The 18,799-nt window shown below is 39.9% G+C and overlaps 1 protein-coding gene across 2 annotated transcripts; it reads right to left on the reverse strand.

Annotated features, from left to right (window-relative positions):
- Nucleotides 1-4,368: 4,368 nt before the first annotated feature.
- SELENOS (selenoprotein S) lies at nt 4,369-18,799 on the reverse strand. Of its 2 annotated transcripts, none has more exons than XM_058156599.1 (6): nt 18,640-18,799; nt 14,545-14,673; nt 12,848-12,954; nt 10,901-10,990; nt 10,734-10,809; nt 4,369-8,228 (listed from the first exon to the last, which is right to left on the reverse strand). In XM_058156599.1, exons 1-6 carry the CDS (start codon nt 18,713-18,715, stop codon nt 8,149-8,151), a joined length of 558 nt encoding a protein of 185 aa, XP_058012582.1. In that variant the 5' UTR covers nt 18,716-18,799; the 3' UTR covers nt 4,369-8,148. The 2 variants fall into 2 exon arrangements, with proteins under 2 accessions (XP_058012582.1, XP_058012581.1); XM_058156598.1 differs by lacking the exon at nt 4,369-8,228 and adding an exon at nt 8,271-10,193.

Here is an 18,799-nt window from a genome sequence, read left to right on the forward strand (position 1 = left end):
ACCATACCGCTGTGTACTACAAAGGACTGAGCTTTCACAGCACATTAAGCTCAAACCCAAGGAAACTGTATTTCAGATTTGTCCAATCTTGGAGCCACCTCCATATGGGTTTTCCCCAACCGCTGTCCGTCATGATTTGCCGGTTAAAGACTCCGGGAGACAGAATCGTGATTATCCCTTTAAGGACCAACCTGGATTTTCCATGTGGACAAGGAAGCAGGACATAGGCCCAGCCTTTTAACTTGTTAAAAAATGTACATGGGAGATTATTTTTAATTTAAAAAAATCTACTTGTTCTTATTTTAAGGTTTTGTTAGGGGTGAAGATTACTGCTGTGTTTTTCAAGGGCCTCTTTCAGTGGTGAAATCCAAATTTTTTTACTACCGGTTCTGTGGGCGTGGTTTGGTGGGCGTGGCAGGGGAAGGATCCTGCAAAATCCCCATTCCCACCCCACTCCAGGGGAAGGATACTGCAAAATCTCCATTCCCAACCCACTCCAGGGGAAGGATATTGCAAAATCTCCATTCCCACCCCACTCCAGGGGAAGGATATTGCAAAATCCCCATTCCCAACTCACTCCAGGGGAAGGATATTGCAAAATCTCCATTCTCACCCCACTCCAGGGGAAGGATATTGCAAAATCCCCATTCCCACCCCATTCCAGGGGAAGGATACTGCAAAGTCTCCATTCCCTCCTCACACCTGGGGGAAGGATATTGCAAAATCTCCATTCCCACCCCACTCTGGGGCCAGCCAGAGGTGGCATTTGCCGGTTCTCCGGACTACTCAAAATTTCCACTACCGGTTCTCCAGAACTGCTCAAAATTTCTGCAGCCAGTTCTCCAGAACCTGTCAGAACCTGCTGGATTTCACCCCTGCCCTCTTTATTTGACTTCCCAAAAGATGGACACAAAGCAACAAAAGTTTTCGTTAGTAAGAGTAAAGCCCCTTCCAAGTCAAGGTCCAGGTCAGTTCCTCATGACAACATAAACATGAATCTGTAATTCTCTTGGTAGTGACATTTCCCCCAGATTTTACTTTTGACTTTGTCTGCATGAGAAAACTGGGCAGGGGGTTACTACTTTGCTGAAACACAGGGTGTAGAAAGATTCAAAGACGAGTCTGAAGTTTCAGAATGTTTGTTTCTGCCCTACCTGACGTTTGAGTCAAAAGTAAAGAATCACTGAAAAAGAAAACCAATAGAATCACAGGACTGAGGAAGGGACCTCAGAGGTCTTCTAGTCCAACCCCCTGCTCAAAGCAGGGGCCTTATACCATCCCAGTTAAGTGGTTGTCCAGTCTGTTTTGGAAAGCCTCCAGGGATGGAGTACCCACATGATCCCAGGAGGCAAGCTGTTCCATTGATCAGTTGCTCTGTTAGACAGGATTTCTTCGATTGCCAGAAAAGAGAGAACACGGGAGAGAAAAGGAAACACTCGGAGAGATGATTAAAAAGTAGATTTTGATACGTTGTCATAAAAACACGGTGATCCAACAAAATCCTTGGGAGGATCCTTCCGAACGGCTTCCAAATTTCTTTGCCACCTCCGATATTTTATTTTCAAACGTCGTTCTGAAAACCTGATCTGATAAGTTCTTTCCTTTGCAAAACTAGTGTTCCAAATGCCCATTTCAAACCTATTAAAAGAGACTGGAGTGACTGGATAGGATACTCGCAGGAACAGACGATAAAATAATCAAAAAAATTTACATTTTTTTTTACTTGGTACTGAATTAGAAGAAGAGCAAGTAAAGGAAACAATGAAAGCTTGGGCCAAAAACTGTGGATACTCAATTGACTTAGACAAATGGCAACAGCTATGGGGAAGGAACTATAAAATAACAATGTCCGCTGCATATAAAGAAAATCAATATAAAATGTTTTATAGGTGGCATATGCCACCGGAAAAACTGGCAAAAGTGTTTAAGGATAAATGAGCTAAATGTTGGAAATGTCCTCAGACACCAGGATCCCACTTTCATATGTAGTGGACACGTCCAGAAGCTAGAAACTATTGGAGTAGAATTAAAACATGGTTAGAAGAAATCATTCAACAACATATTGATTTTAAACCGGAGCTATTCCTACTGGGTATCCTACCAGAGAAAATTAGTAAAGAATATATATAGTTGATTGTACATGCAATAACTGCAGCTAGGATAGTATTTGCACAAAGATGGAAAGCAGAGAAAATCCCTTCGGAAGGGGAAATGATTAAGAAAATTTTAGATTGTGCAGAAATGAATAGATTAACCTTGATAATTAAAGAAAGAGAGGATACGGAATATTTTAAGATATGGAGACGATTTTATCATTGGTTAGAGAAGAGATATAGATAAATGTATTAATAGTAAATAAGAGAATGCTATATTTATATGAATTGTGTGGAGAATGTTGTGAATAAAGGAATGGAAAATATTAAGAAAAGATGAAGATAGAAGGAGTAAGAAGAAATACTGAAGCACTGAGATGACACACTGAACGACTGATATATTATGTGTTTGTTTGTATATAAAATAAAAAAAATACAAAAAAAAGAAAAAAGAGACTAAATATGTTTAAAAAAAAGATTTGAGAGAGGTTTTTATAAGGCAAGAATTGAACACCATAATTGATTTAAGATGATGGAATGAATGATTTAATAAGATAAAATATTAATTTAGAATAATCTATATGAAACGAGAGAATGAAATACTATAGTTAAAGGATTAATTGACTAAAACATTGGGATACATATTAGATTGACAAAATGTAAGACTAAACAAATTAGTGATATGTGTATTTGAAATTGCACCAAAGATCTGTAATCAACCTACAGACACACTGTATCTGGATTGAAGATGTTTTTATGTTTGTTTGTATTAAAAAATAAAAAAAAATTCAAAAAAAAAAAGAGAGACTGGAGTTGGGGAAAAAAGCAGAATTTTGATACAGTCAAATAATGGGAGGAAAAAACACACACAGTAGAGAAATTGAGCCAGGCAAGAAGGAATCTTGTCCCGGTCACATTTCCTTCCAGTCCCAGTCAATGTTTTTTTCTTTTTTCCTGGACAAGGCAGACTTGCAGGTCCTTCCAAATTTCCAAGCACCCAAATTTTCTCCGATTGGCCCCTTTGAGGCCAGATGTTGAAAAGAATCTCCACCTCCCTGGAAACTTGTCCTTTGGCAAATATTAATCGGCTTCTTGCACACTGAGATTTGTCATTTTAGCAGCGCCGAGGAGCTTTGTCAAAATTCAGTCCGATGCTGCCCTCCTCAGGCTTCGCGCAACTTTTTGTGCCAAGGACAGACTGCAGGTATTTCACATTGGAAGAATGAAGGGTTTTAGCGGTCAGAAAAAGCCCCGAACTTTGAGTTAGAAGAGCTAAAGATTTTGAAAGAAGTGGCAAGCCTTTGAATTTCCAAGAATTCTGCATCATAGAAAAAAAGATTTAGAATCACAACTTACTGTAAATATTAGAATGTTAGTCGGAGTGGTGGAGAAAAAAATGTGAAAGAAATGCTTACTTTTTGTGAAATAGGCAAAGTGTTTGAAAAGAGGAAAAGAGACAGAGATGAAGACAATCTATAAACATTCAGATCTGCCAAACAGCAAGCAGCTCCCAGCATTTTACAAGATTACCTCTGGAAGTTGAAATCTGGAGTATTGCTAGGTTTATTTTTATTTTATTTATTTATTTATTTGTCACAACAATATATATAAGCATAAGCATGAAATAACTATACGATATATAAGCATAAATATAATCATAAGTATGTAATAACTATATGAAATTGGATACAATCAAAGGGAACATTAGGACAAGAACGGTAGGCATGTTGGTGCTCTTATGCACACCCCTTACAGACCTATTAGGAATGGAGTGAGGTCAATAGTAGACAGTTTTTGGTTAAAGCTTTGGGGATTTTGGGAAGAGACCACAGAGTCTGGTAGTGCATTCCAGGCATTAACAACTCTGTTATTGAAGTCATATTTTCTGCAATCAAGATTGGAACTTCTGCAAGTTTGTCTTGCTTGTTATAGTCTTGCAGCAACATCTTAACAAAGTTTGTATAGTATGCCCTAATGTTTCTTCAAGTATCTCTTAGATCAGGGGTCGGCAACCTTAAACACTCAAAAGAACCACAAAGGTCCTAACTGGAAGCCCACTCTTCAATTCTGGAGCCAACTAGAAGTCCAGTTCCCCCACCATAGTCTCCTCCTAGCATGGTGCCCTTTTTCCTGTACCTGCGCTAACCAAAAGTCCTATCAATTGTGGAGCTGACCGGAAAACCTGCCCCTTGCCACAGTCTCTCCTCCTAGTGCGCAGTTCTTCCCCCTTCCCCCCCCCAAACCAGAAGATCCTCTCAAAATTGTGGCGCCAACCGGCAACAGGGAGCCGCAGCAGAGGGATGAAAGAGCCACATGTGGCTCTAGAGCCACGGGTTGTTGACCAGTGTCTTAGATATTTTCAAGTTTGGAAGCATTGCAAATACAGCTGTCCATTTATTCACTACTTTGTATGTAGTGTTTTATGTCCTTACCGTCAATTGATTCTTATTTCTGTCTTTTTTTTTTTAGCTGCCAGAGTCATTCTAACAATATACAGTAGTCACTATAATTGGACTCCAATATTATAGTTTGAAACTATATTACTTATTCCATACACATTATCTCCTACATTTTCTGTAGATATAACATTGTTAATTGCCACTTTGTCTAGGGTAGTCTAGTGAAGAGAAGGACTAGGGTGACATGATAGTGGTGTTCCAATATTTGAGGGGCTGTCACAAAGGCTTTCCAAAGCACCAGGAGGAAGGACAAGAAACAATGGGTGGAAACTAATCAAGGAGAGAAACAACCTAAAACTAAGAAAAAAATTCCTAACGGTAAGAACAATCTACCAGTGGAATGGATTGCCTTCAGAGGTTGTGGGTGATTCATCACTGGAGGCTTTCAAGAAGAGACTGGACAGTCCTTTGTCTGGAATGGTATAAGGTCCCCTGCTTGATCAGGAGGGTTGGACTAGAACACCTACAAGGTCCCGTCCAACTCTGTTATTCTATGTTCTATGTTTTACTAGAATTAGAGCAGGGCTGATTCCTTCTGATCTTGTTCATGGTGTAGTCTCTGGATTCATCTACAGGATAACTTAAGTTTTTCCATTTTAATTTCAAACGGAGGAATAATTGATCTTCTCGGCATCTGAAAGGAAAAATCTCTCTGGCTATTTGTACCTTGGCACACATTTTATGCACCTTGAAGGATTGAAGACTTCAGTAAATACAGTTTTGAGTACAATCCAAGGCCTAAAATGTATCCAACTATCCTACGTTGTTCACCTGTCAATCGCATAATAATTCCATTAGAGAACGCAGCCAAATCTTGCATTTTTGTGTGCATTATAAGCAGCACAACAGGGAGTTAAAGCCCTATGGATGAAGCTCGGATCAAACTTAAAGGGTTTTTTTGTTCTACCAGATGCTTCCAAGATTACTTCTTTGTCAACCAACAGTGAACTAGCCAACTTTTGCCATCTTTCAGTCTTAGCTACCAACAACAGGAAGCAATTCGCAACTTGCAATTTTTCAGAATAGCTTCCTTAATGGTTGAATCACGTCCAACTCATTCCAACTTTTAATTCTTTTAATTCTTCAGTATTTAAACTGAGTATACCCAGATGAGACCAAAAGCTTTTATGAACATTAAGTAGCTTTAAATTCCTCAGAGCTAAGTTCGTATCTTATTCCAAAGTATGCTTTCTTTTGATTTATACGAACACAGTCATTGTAACTTATGTGATCATCCATTGTTTAGCACAATCTTCTCCAATCCAGCATCTTAAGATACTGTTATTACTCATCCTGGAAGGAACTCTTGGGCCAAAGGGTGATTTAGGGTGGATGTGTAAGCTGGGGTATAAATAAAACGGATTGCTACAACTGACAAACACACAGATCAAATGCATGAAAAACAAACTTGGTAAGGAGTGGTAACCATCAATAGCTTTAGGCTTTCTTGTGCCAGAGGAATACACCTTTCCTGACCTAGTTTGGATAAGATTATCAGCCACTAAGATCACGCAAAGAAAAAAGACGTGGTCCTATAGACAAATGAAACATACAAAAAGCTTTTGTGAAGAAACTAAACTATTAATCTGGCATACGGACCTTTGCCCGGTGTTTCACGATACTGACAGAATCAGGACCATAAAATATAGGGTGCCAAAGTCAAGAAATCCTTAAGTATATGTTAGATAAGCAACCTTCTGGAAAATGGCCATTTCTTTATACACGAGGTGTTTTGTTTCGTTTTGTTTAAACAAAAATTGATTAAACCAAATCCAGGAATGTATCACTTGATAAACATATTTACCATTTTGGAAAGAAAAGAGTGTTATCTCAGATTATCTAACCACAAATATCTGGCTAGTCATTCAGTCAGATACGTACAATAACTAAACGTGAATTGTATAAACAATTAAATAAAGTTTGTAAGACCTATTGAAATCAGCTCAGCTCTTTGATACCCGAAACAGTTTCCCTCTTAAAATGCGTTTAAACGCTCCTCGCAACGAATGACTCAGATGGAATTGGAAAGCATTTACTTTGCAAGCCGTGGTGTAGAAATGGGATGTAAAAATGTTACCAGCGTTTTGCTAGGATGACCTTACTTTCCAATCCTATTCTATTTGAGTCTGGTCTAACCTGTAAATAGACTTACACTTAACAACAACAACAACAAAAATGCCCTTTTCACATAATGATTGAAAAGATGTTGCAATGGTCACAAGGGTAAGGACTGGTCATAAGTCACTTCGGTGTTGTAACTTTGAACAGGCATTAAACCTGTGGGGTCCACACCCAACGGGGGGCAATTTGATTTTTAATGGGGGCAATTGGAACCTTGTTCAAACCAAGTTAATGGCCTTTTAGGTTTCCTCCGCATGAATAGGAGTTCACTTTCTGAATAGTAAGAATTATATGTCACTGGGGGGGCCATTAGGATTTTAGAGATGCTTAGGTGGGGCATAGCCAAAAACAGGTTGGGAACCACTGCATTAAACAAATGGCCGTAAGTTTAGGACTACCTATATCAGGGATGAAATGTAAAATTTATTACTACCAGTTCTGTGGGCGTGGCTTGGTGGGGGGGGGGGTAAAGTGACTGGATGGGCGTGACCATTTTTTTTTTAATTTTTAAAAGCATTTTTCTACAACCTCTTCGGCCGAAGAGATTGTAAAAAAATGCTTTTAAAGGGTTCTGATGATCCCAGCTGAGCCGCGCGATCATCAGAGGCTTTTTTTTTAACTTTTAAAAGCATTTTTTCGGCCGAAGCAAAAACGCTTTTAAAAGTTTTTTTTTTAAAAAAAAACAACCTCTGATGATCGTGCGACTCAGCTGGGCAGGTGGGGAGGGAATCAGGGACGGATTTTTGCTACTGGTTCTCCGAACCACCCGCTGCCATTGCTACCGGATTGAGCGATCCGGTCCAATCCGGGAGCATTTCACCCTTCACCTATATACATCACCTAGTGTGTTACTATGGTGCCTCAGGTTGTTTATAAATCGATTAGATAAATAATTTAACCTGGTTTAGAATAGAATCCCATGCACACCCAATCAGCCTCCTATCCAGGTTCAAGCAGGGTTTGGTTCCATTTAAACGCATACAGGACTGCAGCCTTAAGACGTGTTTATTAAACTAGAGCACATAGTTGTCTCTATAGAAAAAAAAAAGCCAAAGAAACAGATCTCTTGCAAATGCTATGTACAGTATCTTTGTTATACCAAATGGAAAGGAAAAAAAAGGAAAAAAAAAGAGTAAGGCAAGAACTGCCCCGCTCAGTGGTTGCTAATCTCAGTTGCCCTCGTGGTGTGGTCACCATTTAGAAGAGCCACGTCATCCAAAGTGGGTTGCTACAGAGAACAAGCAGTGAACTTTGTTTTGCATCGGTTTCTGCGACTTGATGAGAACAAAAACTCCAGACAAACTCTAAAATTCACAGACGGGGATGGCACCTAAAAAAAAATAATAAATCACCGATCTTCTTTCTTGCCCTTTCTCTCCAAACTCCCTACAGCAAAGCAACCCACAGACAGCCACTGGTTGCGAGGTAGAGTTAATGCCCTCCGGTGTCAAAGGTAGACACCGGGAGAATTAGCCTCATCCACCCGAGGAAGGGCCTCTGCGTCCTGGTCTCCACGAACAAGTCCCACCACCTTCTCCAGACAAGGGGTTATAACCTGGGAGAAGAAAGAGGAACTTCATCACAATGATTTTCCACAGGGGACAAGAGGAAGGAAGGACATACATTAAACAGAAGTCAAAGGAAAATCGGGATTTCTTCAAAACCATTATAATAGCAACAAGGCAAAACAAAACAACTTTCTTATAGAAATAATCCTGTGTAGGTAGAGAAATCTGGCATCTGTATGCTAAGAAACCTTACACAGATAGTCTAGTTTAATGAAAAGAAGGACTAGGGGAGACATGATGGCAGTGTTCCAATATCTCAGGGGTTGCCACAAAGAAGAGAGAGTCAAGCTATTCTCCAAGGCAGGACAAGAAGCAATGGATGGAAACTAATTAAGGAGAGAAGCAACTTTGAACTTAGGAGAAATTTCCTGACAGTTAGAACAATTAATCAGTGGAATAAATTGCCTGCAGAAGTTGTGAATGCTCCAACACTGGAAGTTTTTAAGAAGGTGTTGGATAACCATTTGTCTGAAGTGCTGTAGGGTTTCCTGCCTAAGCAGGGGGTTGGACTAGAAGACCTCCAAGGTCCCTTCCAACTCTGTTATTCTATTCTATTCTAGATCAAAAGAATACTGACTGCATGTAAACTTGGATTTACACCAAGGGCCTGCAAACTTTTACAAAAAATTAGAAGCTGCCTACCACTTAAAATTAAAAAAAATAAATAAATCAATGCTTTCTCCTTCAATTCCTACCAGGACTGAATGTCTGTATGTCTAACATGTTTGATCTGTTTTTGTCCTCTTTTGGCAAGTTTTATTAGTAAATTCTTTGGCTGATTGATTTTAATGGTAAGTGGCAATCCCACATCAGATAGGAATAGTGCTATTTAGAAAGATACACACCAGCTAATTCTATTGTAACACGATGCAATGGAAAAAGTTTAATCTACTAATGAATTCTTTCTTCAAAGGACAGAGATATATACATATATATAGATCATGTATGCAGGATTTGCTCATGCCTGTTTTAAAAATACAGTCAGAGATATACAGTAAGCAAGCAGTTTTTATCAACAAGAAATGTTGTCAACGATATAGACTATAGGCTCTAAGAAGATACCGCACTGGGGGGAAACCAAAACATCATTCAAAAGTGGATAACGGAGAAAGGTGTGAATATTTGACGTAGTCTTTATTTAGATTTTAAAAAGTGGTCTAGATAATCTAATTTCATCTGCTTTGATTTTAATTCCGCAAATCTCAGTTACAAAAAGTGGCAGCTTCTGGCTGTGCTACTTATGATGTTTCTATTTGGAATCACGAAGCGTTTAATTTGGATTTTCATTAATGCTCTGAATATTTTTTTAAAAAATTAGAATACACTGGCTCCCTTCAAATCACAGCATCGAATTGATTTCTGCAAGATGATGAAGTAGTTCCAATGATCTTTAAGACGGAACAGTCTTTATATATCTTTACACTGTAAGGATTTTACTTTCTATGTCTTCACTAGGGAGCAAACGCAGGTCCACCCAGTGCTAATCATATGCCCAGGATCACCTAAGAGCAAGGCCAACTCTATGAAAGAGGTCAACGGCATGTATTAAAACCAAAAGGGACATTGCGAAGCACTAACATTCTTCAACAAGATACACAAAAGATTTGGAACCTGCGGTGCTCCGTATGTTGGTTAACCAAACTTCCCAGCATATACCTTGTCAACATCTTCATGATGACCAGGATTTGAATGTGTGGTTGAATCACAAGTAGAGACATACAAAACTCAGTGGCTCAATAACAAAATACAGCCTGTTTTGCAATAATAAAAAAATAAACAACTGACTCGGGAACAATAGAATCAACACACTACGAAAGAAAAACAAAAATTTTCTGAAGGAACAACCGGATCGTAAGAGTGTTCTGTCTCCGTCCTCACTTTGGAGTAACGAGCTGGCCTACAGCCAGTGGTTACACGGTTCCTATCAGTCCTGGCCAAGAAAACGCAGCTGCCTGCCAAAAAGTTCAAACAGATTAAGACTTCAGCTCACTTCGACACGGTTCAGCTAATTTGCTTCCCGTAGAAGTGACAGCAGTCCCAAAGCTCCTTATATATCCCTTTGATGATGCCGCCTCTCTAATCTTCTGAAGCGTGGGTCGGTCCAGGCTTGATTATTATTATTATCAGCTGCGTCTGTAGGCGTAGCCTGAGGAAGGGAGGAATCAGGGGATGTCAGCCTCATTACGTCCTCCGACTAGCCTGGTTCTGGCTCCTGGAGCCGGGCCAAAGGAATCGGTGCTCCTGAGGTAAGCCTTACCGGCCCTTCCCCCTCACTCTCAGAGTCACTTTCGGGCATGGGGCCAGGTTTGGGGGCTAGAGCCACAACAAAGAGTTTTATATTCAAGTTTCCAAACCATGAGATACACAGTGCAATGGGAGGAAGCAAGGAGTACCATGTTGAAAAGTGTTCCACCTTCCAAGATCACTTATTATTAGACAGATAAGACAGATGGACAGACACACACACACACAATTCTTGGTTCAGAACTTACCCTCCCCTCGTAAGGGCTTTCTGTTGGGTTTTGGCTTTACAACAGTTGTCGATGTGGAGGCTTCAGGCGTCGGTTCCTGAAATTTAGTGAACAACTGATTCAGAGACCAGATTCCAACTCATCTTTTCAAATCTGAACAGTTCTCTCACTCGGCAGAAAAGACCAACCTGGTTGTGTTGGAGAGTCGCCTTGTAGCTTTTTCCTTCCTGCATGCTTTCCCACATGGCTATCTTTTGCTTTCTCTTCTCCTCTTCCAGCTGAAGAGCAAAATGTGCATGAAGAAGATTAGAATGAAATTATCTTTCCATAGAATCACAGAATTTGGGCGCCACTCCAGGCTGTATTCAGGCTTCCCAAAGCAAAGTAGGAAGACCACAGAAAGAAGGGACGTGGCTGACATCTCCCTATGGCTTTCTACATTTGGTCTTCTCAAATATGATAGACTTCAACTCTGATAATGCTAGCCAGCATAAACTAAAGGGAATTACTGGAGCTGAAGTCCAACATTATATTGAAAACACAAAGTTGGGGAGCATGGCACCCAATGAGCAGGCTTGATGAAAGCAGACCAAAATGATAAAAACTACCTGTCAAGCCTGAATTTTACTTGGGTGGGGGATTGGTTGTATCCTGAGCCTGACACTAGCATCAGGAGACCAGAATTAAATATAACAGAAGGACACATATTCCTTTTTATGCACAAGAGTTGCTTTTTCAGGAAAAAGCCTCCAATGAGGCAAGCAAAGTAGCTTGAAAGGTCATTAAAATGCCCGACCAAATTAACATTTTTGTTATAGAATTAATAAGTCTTTCAGTGGTTAGTCCTAGAGAAATCCTTAAACCAAAAGAGATTTTACTGCAACTTTTCCCTTCAATATTAAGAGAAAGGAATATGTGAACCAGTTGATACTGATGTCACAGGAAGCTACCGTATTTTTTGGAATATAAGACACACCGAAGTATAAGACACACCTTAATTTTTGGGGCGGAAAATAAGGAAAAAAGCTAATTGGCAGGTGGATTGGCCTCCCGGAATACCCCCAATAAGCTGTTCCCAGAGGTGAATTTTAGCAACAGGTTCCTTGGCTGTGAGCTCTGCGCCTCGGTTTTGTTTTGGTTTTTTTGCTTTTTTTTCGCTCTCTGAAACTTCTGAAACTCCATTTCAGAAAAAAACTTTTTTCTGCCTCTGAAAGCATCTGAAACTCCTGTTTGTGGGCTTCTTTTCTGAAGCTCTGTTTGGAGGCTTTTTTTCTGAAGCTCTGTTTGGGGGCTTCTTTTCTGAAACTGTTTTGGGGATTCTTTTCTGGGGATTCTTTTCTGAAGCTTGTTTCTGATGCTTTTTTCAGCCTCTGAAACCTCCCTTTGAGAAGCTGGGCGGGGCTACATTCAGCGTATAAGACACACCCAGATTTTCACCCTCTTTTTCGGGGGAAAAAGGTGCGTCTTGTACTCTGAAAAATACGGCATTTTTATGGCCAGATAACTAAACATGTTATTTGGAAGGGAAGAGGACAATTTGGATGATTGCTGAGATAGCATGGTGAAATTAAGAGAGAGAGCAGTTCACTTTTCATTCCCCCTGCCATTTTTTAGAAGGGAAAGAATATACACTGTGCTGTGTCCCAGGCCCCCAATGTTTTCTGAGTATTTCAAGCCATTACGCTACGACCAAGCAATCCAAACTGACCAGATTCATGTATTACATTAAGTTATGGTTTACTTTACCAACTCTGAATGACAAACCAGAGTAACCTGGTTCACAAAGCACACAAAGCCGCTAGGTCTATTTTACATTCCACCATTACATACTGCCTCCAACCATCAATCCGTATGGTTTAGTGCAATGTGTGGGTCCAATTCATCGCAGTGAGTGCCTTGTGCCCAAGTCCAACAGAATAGAAACTCCAGTGTCAAATTCTAAATTAGCTCTTTAGAACAAAGATCCCAAATTGTATCTTAAAATTCTATTTATGGTACAGATGTTCCATTTTTCAGATTTCGAATAGAAGGCGCACTTATAGCTGCCAGTCTAATAATGTTGCTGCAGGCAGTAGTAATAGTTCTATGAACAGCTGCTTTAGTATCTGAAACAAACCCATCTGGCTGAGACATACCATTCTCTGTTTTTCCTTGAACTTCTCTGCTTGGATATTCAATTGTTCCTGCATCTTCATTCGGGCAGCTAGATAAGCTTCTTGTTGTTTAACCACATCGTCTGGTTCTGAATCAATCCCAAGAGAGAGTTAGCAAAAGCTTAAAGTCTGCTAGGAATCCTACATTCGCCCTAGACTTGTGGTTTTCATCTCTTTCAATACCGAAACTTGCCTTAATTTCATTTGCCACCTGCTGCTTAAGAGTTAATCTCTTCTATCTGGTTTAATAGTTCAGCAGAATAATTCAACCGGGAAGTTGCAACCATTCCTGTTATCCTTAGCCCTCTTTTAGACAAGAATGCTAAACCAAACCCAGAAGAACTGAACAAAGCTAAGTTTCTGGAATAAAACATAATTAATCTGAAAGTCTCTCTCTTATCAGAATGGAAGGGATAAGCAGGACTGGCTGACCCAGAACATTATAAGTTTACTTCTACACATAGACCAGGCGTCTCCGACTTGGCCACTTTAAGACTTGTGGACTTCAACTCCCAGAATTGGCTTAATAGTTTTATTAAATTTTAATTGGGGTTTATCGTTTTAGGGTTTTTAAATTTTTAAATCTTTAAATTTTTAAATTTTGAATGTCGGCCTTTTGTAATATGCTGTGTTTTAAATTTTTGTTTTTAATTGTATATATATTGAGTTTTGTTTTGTTTTAAATTTTTGTTTTTAATTGTATATATATTGAGTTTTTATCTTTTTGGCTGTACACCGCCCTGAGTCCTTCGGGAGAAGGGCGGTATAAAAATCTAAATAAATAAATAAATAAGAATTTCTCAGCCAGCTTTTCTGGCTAAGGAACTCTGGGAGTTGAAGTCCACAAGTCTTAAAGTGGCCAAGGTTGGGAGACCCCTGACATAGATAACTTTCCTGAAGCAATCCCAGCAGATACACATTCCACCAACCAAAAAATGGGATCCATTCAGTGGTGGGATTCAGCCGGTTCGGGCAAAGTGGTAGTTAAATTGTTGGCTGGCCCCGCCCCTTCCAGAAGTCCCTATGCACCCCATTTTGGTTCTAGGTAAGTGCAGGGAGGCCTCCCAGGCCCAAAAGAGGGCCTGTTTTTGCTCCCAGGGAGGTGGGGGTTTGCAGGAGGCCAAGTGCTGCCTGTCACACCCCCTGGCCACGCCCACCAAGCCACGCCCACAGAACCGGTAGTAAAAAATTTGGAATCCCACCACTGGATCCATTCCTTCTTCCAATCATAAGAGAAACACACAGTTTGGGATTTCAAGAACCAGGAATTCTTGAAGTGTATTTTGCTTTTCACAAATCACAGAAGAGGGACACCACACCCTTAGTTCTGTAAAGATGATGATCACATTATCTATTAGCAACAGTGGCAGATAAACAGCACAATGCGAACGAGCAATTGCTGCAATTTTGGTGCAGCTTTGCAAAATAAATTAAGTAAAATGGAGATTCTTCCTCCGAGGAGATTCTACCTGGAGACATACAGGGGAGAAGTTAACACCATCTTCCCAGTTTTCATAGGCTTACCTACTCTGTTCAAGAAGAGAAACTCATCTTGATACTAATTAATACATTTTTGTTTAGCACTGGCAATAATAAATGCACCCCGATCTAATGCATAAAGATCTAAAGTTGTGCAAGCATAGAGAGAACAGTCAGTCGAGAGCATTATTCATACACACCTATAGCTGTTATAGGCGCACTGGATCCTTTAGTGCCTTGAAGATTTTTTGAGAGTTTTTGTATGAGCAGATAAACGGCAATAAGAGCGAAGAGGATATACCAGCCATAGTCTGAGAACAGTGAATTTACTGGAAGAGAAGACACAACAAGACAATAACTGAATTTGGATATAGACAAGAACAATTTGGGATTTGGTTTGCTGCAACAGTAACAAGGCAGTGAAAAAATACAGCTGTGTTCAGGGTGGATTTGATTTCAATCAAGTCGATTTAAATCATGATTTAAATCACGCTTTAAATCACTAGTATAAAAGGCTTGATTTAAATCAACCCGATTTAAATCATAATTTTTAAGGAGCAACTGTCGTCTTTGTCCCACGGCGGCTGCTCCTCTGATCCGCTGTTGACTCACCAACAATCCTAATATTGCAGAATATACAGCCTCATGCTACATAACTAAGCTCCATTTCATGCCGAATAAACTAAACTATTAATGTATTTTAAATAGAAAAAATAGATTTTTACTCCAAAAGCATTTTATTAAAATAAATTGGATAAAAATAAAAAAATCTGATTTAAATAAAAAAACCAATTTGAATTTTTAAAAAATCCACATTTTTTAATTTAAAAAAAAAACCTCATTGATTTTTATCCACCCTGGCTGTGTTAAGCTAACAAAGGACCAAATAAAAATACAAAAACATTATTCCATACATCTATGGCATCAGATATCTAATAATTTATCATGTATAGCCAGCTGCTCCCTTTGCTAGTACAACAAAACGAATTTCGGCTCATCCTTTGCAGGTGCAGCTGACTTTCAGTTCAAGAAATGACTCTTTTTTTTGTATTTACAAAGAACAATTTTATTTTTGTTTCATTTTGTAAATGAAACTATGAAACTGTGGTCTCAGGGGTAACTATTATTGTAACCATTCCTTTTCCACTTTTCAAAAAATATTTTCCTCAAAGAGCAAAACATACATGAAACAAGAAAACTAAGAAAGGAAACAATTAAAAAATGATACATCCAAGTGAAACGTAAGTAGCAAAAACTCCAAGAGTCAGAATTTTTTTTAAAAAATCATAAATTAATTCCCAATGTTTCAATCCAGATATACTTTTCTACTCCCCCCACCCCATTTCAGCAGGCTACTTTGGAGTGTAATAGAAACTAGGAAAAACCCCCCCCCGAAATACTTTCCTCTCTTTCAAAACATAGAAATAGAAAAACACAGATTTGGAAAAGACCTTAGAGGTCTTCTAGTCCAACCCTCTAGGGGGCTCAAGGAGGAAACCCTATATCCATTCCTCACAAATGGCTATCCAGTCTCTTCTTAAAAGCCTCCAGTGATGGAGCACCCACAACTTCCAGAGGCAAGTCGTTCCACTGATTAATTGTTCTGTCAGGAAATTCTTCCTTAATTCTAGGTTGGCTCTCCCCTTGATAAGTTTCCATCTGTTGACTTCTTATCCTGTCCTCAAATATTGAAAAATAGTTTGATCCCCTCTTCTTTGTGGCAGCCCTCAAATACTGGACTTAGAATAACTTTATTGTCTATTTTGATATTTATTGTCTATTTTGATATTTATTGTCTATTTGATTGATTGATTGATTATCCCTCACATCCTGGACATAAACTGTTTCAACTTCTACCCTCTATAACAATGCTATAGAGCACTGCACACCAAAACAACTAGACACAAGAACATTTTTTCCCCAAACACCATCACTCTGCTAAACAAATAATTCCCTCAACACTGTCAAACTATTTACTAAATCTGCACTACTATTAATCTTCTCATCGTTCCCATCACCCATCTCCTTCCACTTGTGACTGTAACTTTGTTGCTTGTATCCTTACGATTTATATTGATATTGTCTCCTGATTGCTTATTTGTACCTTATCACTATCATTAAGTGTTGTACCTTATGATTCTTGATGAAGGTATCTTTTCTTTTATGTACACTGAGAGCACATGCACCAAGACAAATTCCTTGTGTGTCCAATCACACTTGGGCAATAAAAATTATGTTCTGTTCTATTGTTTAAATGTACATTAATCAGCATACATACAATTTCATTGCATACAGCTCTCAAAGAGTACCTTTGGTATATACTACATAAACATGACAAATAACTAAAAATATGCATATACCCACATATGTTATATGACACAGGGAAACAACAGTCGAATTTTGGATGTATACATGTACATGGTGAGAAAAATGAATCTTGGAAATTTACTAGATGGGTGTGGCTTGGTGGGTGTGGCATGTCTTGATGGGCGTGGCTGGGGAATGATACTGTAAAATCTCCATTCCCACCCCACTCCAGAGGAAGGATACTGTAAAATATCCATTCCCACCCCATTCCAGGGAAAGGACACTGCAAAATCTCCATTCCCACCCCACTCCAGGGGAAGGACACTGCAAAATCTCCATTCCCACCCCACTCCAAGGGAAGGTTACTGCAAAATCCCCATTTCCTCCCGATCAGCTGGGACTCAGGAGGCAGAGAACAGATGGAGGAAGGGCCAGTCAGAATTTTTACTACCAGTTGAATAGAATAGAATAGAATAGAATTTTTATTGGCCAAGTGTGATTGGACACACAAGGAATTTGTCTTGGTGCATATGCTCTCAGTGTACATAAAAGAAAAGATACGTTCATCAAGATACAACATTTACAACACAATTGATGGTCAATATATCAATATAAATCATAAGGATTGCCAGCAACAAGTTATAGTCACAGTCATAAATGGAAAGAGATTGGTGATGGGAACTATGAGAAGATTAATAGTAGTGCAGATTCAGTAAATAGTTTGACAGTGTTGATGGAATTATTTGTTTAACAGAGTGATGGCCCTCGGGAAAAAACTGTTCTTGTGTCTTCAGTTGTTCTGGTGTGCAGTGCTCTATAGCGTCGTTTTGAGGGTAGTAGTTGAAACAGTTTATGTCCAGGATGCGAGGGGTCTGTAAATATTTTCACGGCCCTCTTCTTGATTCGTGCAGTATACAGGTCCTCAATGGAAGGCAGGTTGGTAGCAATTATTTTTTCTGCAGTTCTAATTATCCTCTGAAGTCTTGTGTCTTTCTTGTTGGGTTGCAGAACCGAACCAGACAGTTATAGAGGTGCAAATTATAGACTCAATAATTCCTCTGTAGAACTGAATCAGCAGCTCCTTGGGCAGTTTGAGCTTACTGAGTTGGCGCAGAAAGAACATTCTTTGTTGTCCTTTTTTAATGATGTTTTTGATGTTAACTGTCCATTTTAGATCTTGCGATATGATAGAACCTAGAAATTTGAAGGTTTCTACTGTTGATACTGTGTTGTCTAGTATTGTGAGAGGTGGAAGTATGGAAGGGTTTCTCCTAAAGTCTACCACCATTTCTACGGTTTTGAGTGTGTTCAGTTCCAGATTGTTTTGGTTGCACCACAAGGCTAGTCTCCAAACTACTCAGAATTTCCACCACCGGTTCTCCAGAACTGGTCAGAACCTGCTGAAACCCGCCTCTGTTTAACACCCTGGCTGGCAGCATTCATCCAATTTAAGTATGGTGCCCCTCTTTGAGAAGTGGAAGGAAAAATCTACCTAAAAAAAAAAGAAAGAGTGGATCCTGCTCAGCCATTGAGAGCAAGCATTCCAGCTTCCTCTCCTCCTCCTCCTCTTGCTTTGCACTGTTATTTACACTCGTTATGGTGATCACGCTTCCTCTCTGCAAGGCACGAAGGGACGTCATCCAGCCCTCCCCCGCTCCATCCCTTTATGACATTCGCTCCCAAAGCTCGAAAGCCCCCCCCCACGCGGCTGAGAACGATGGGAACTGTAGTCCCAACTCTCTCCTCTCTTGTGGGTTGGGGAGAGACTAGATCCACACCGATCTCTGTGAGAAATGTGTTAAAAAAGGCGCGACCACGCAGCCAGGCTCTTTTTTTTTTTCCCGTTCGCGCCCGTCCAAACCCTAAGGTACGATATACTGCTCTTGAACATGGAGGCTCGATTTTATTTTTTTTTAAAGCCCTAAATCCGGGAACTCCTCCCATGGAAGCCCCGAAAGGGAAACAATCCCACCCAGCTTCTCTCTCACCTGCTTGGAGGAAGAATTGGACTCCTTCCTGTCCCGCGGGAGTCGCCTGAGGGTCCGGGGCCACGTTATCCGCCATCCCGCCGAGAAGCGGGACCTTCTCGGAAACATCCGGGTTCCTTAGCCCTCTGACGGCCAGCCAATGGCGACCCCGCACCTCGGA

Source organism: Ahaetulla prasina, chromosome 13, assembly GCF_028640845.1.
Source record: "Ahaetulla prasina isolate Xishuangbanna chromosome 13, ASM2864084v1, whole genome shotgun sequence".
Classification (NCBI taxonomy): Eukaryota; Metazoa; Chordata; class Lepidosauria; order Squamata; family Colubridae; genus Ahaetulla; species Ahaetulla prasina.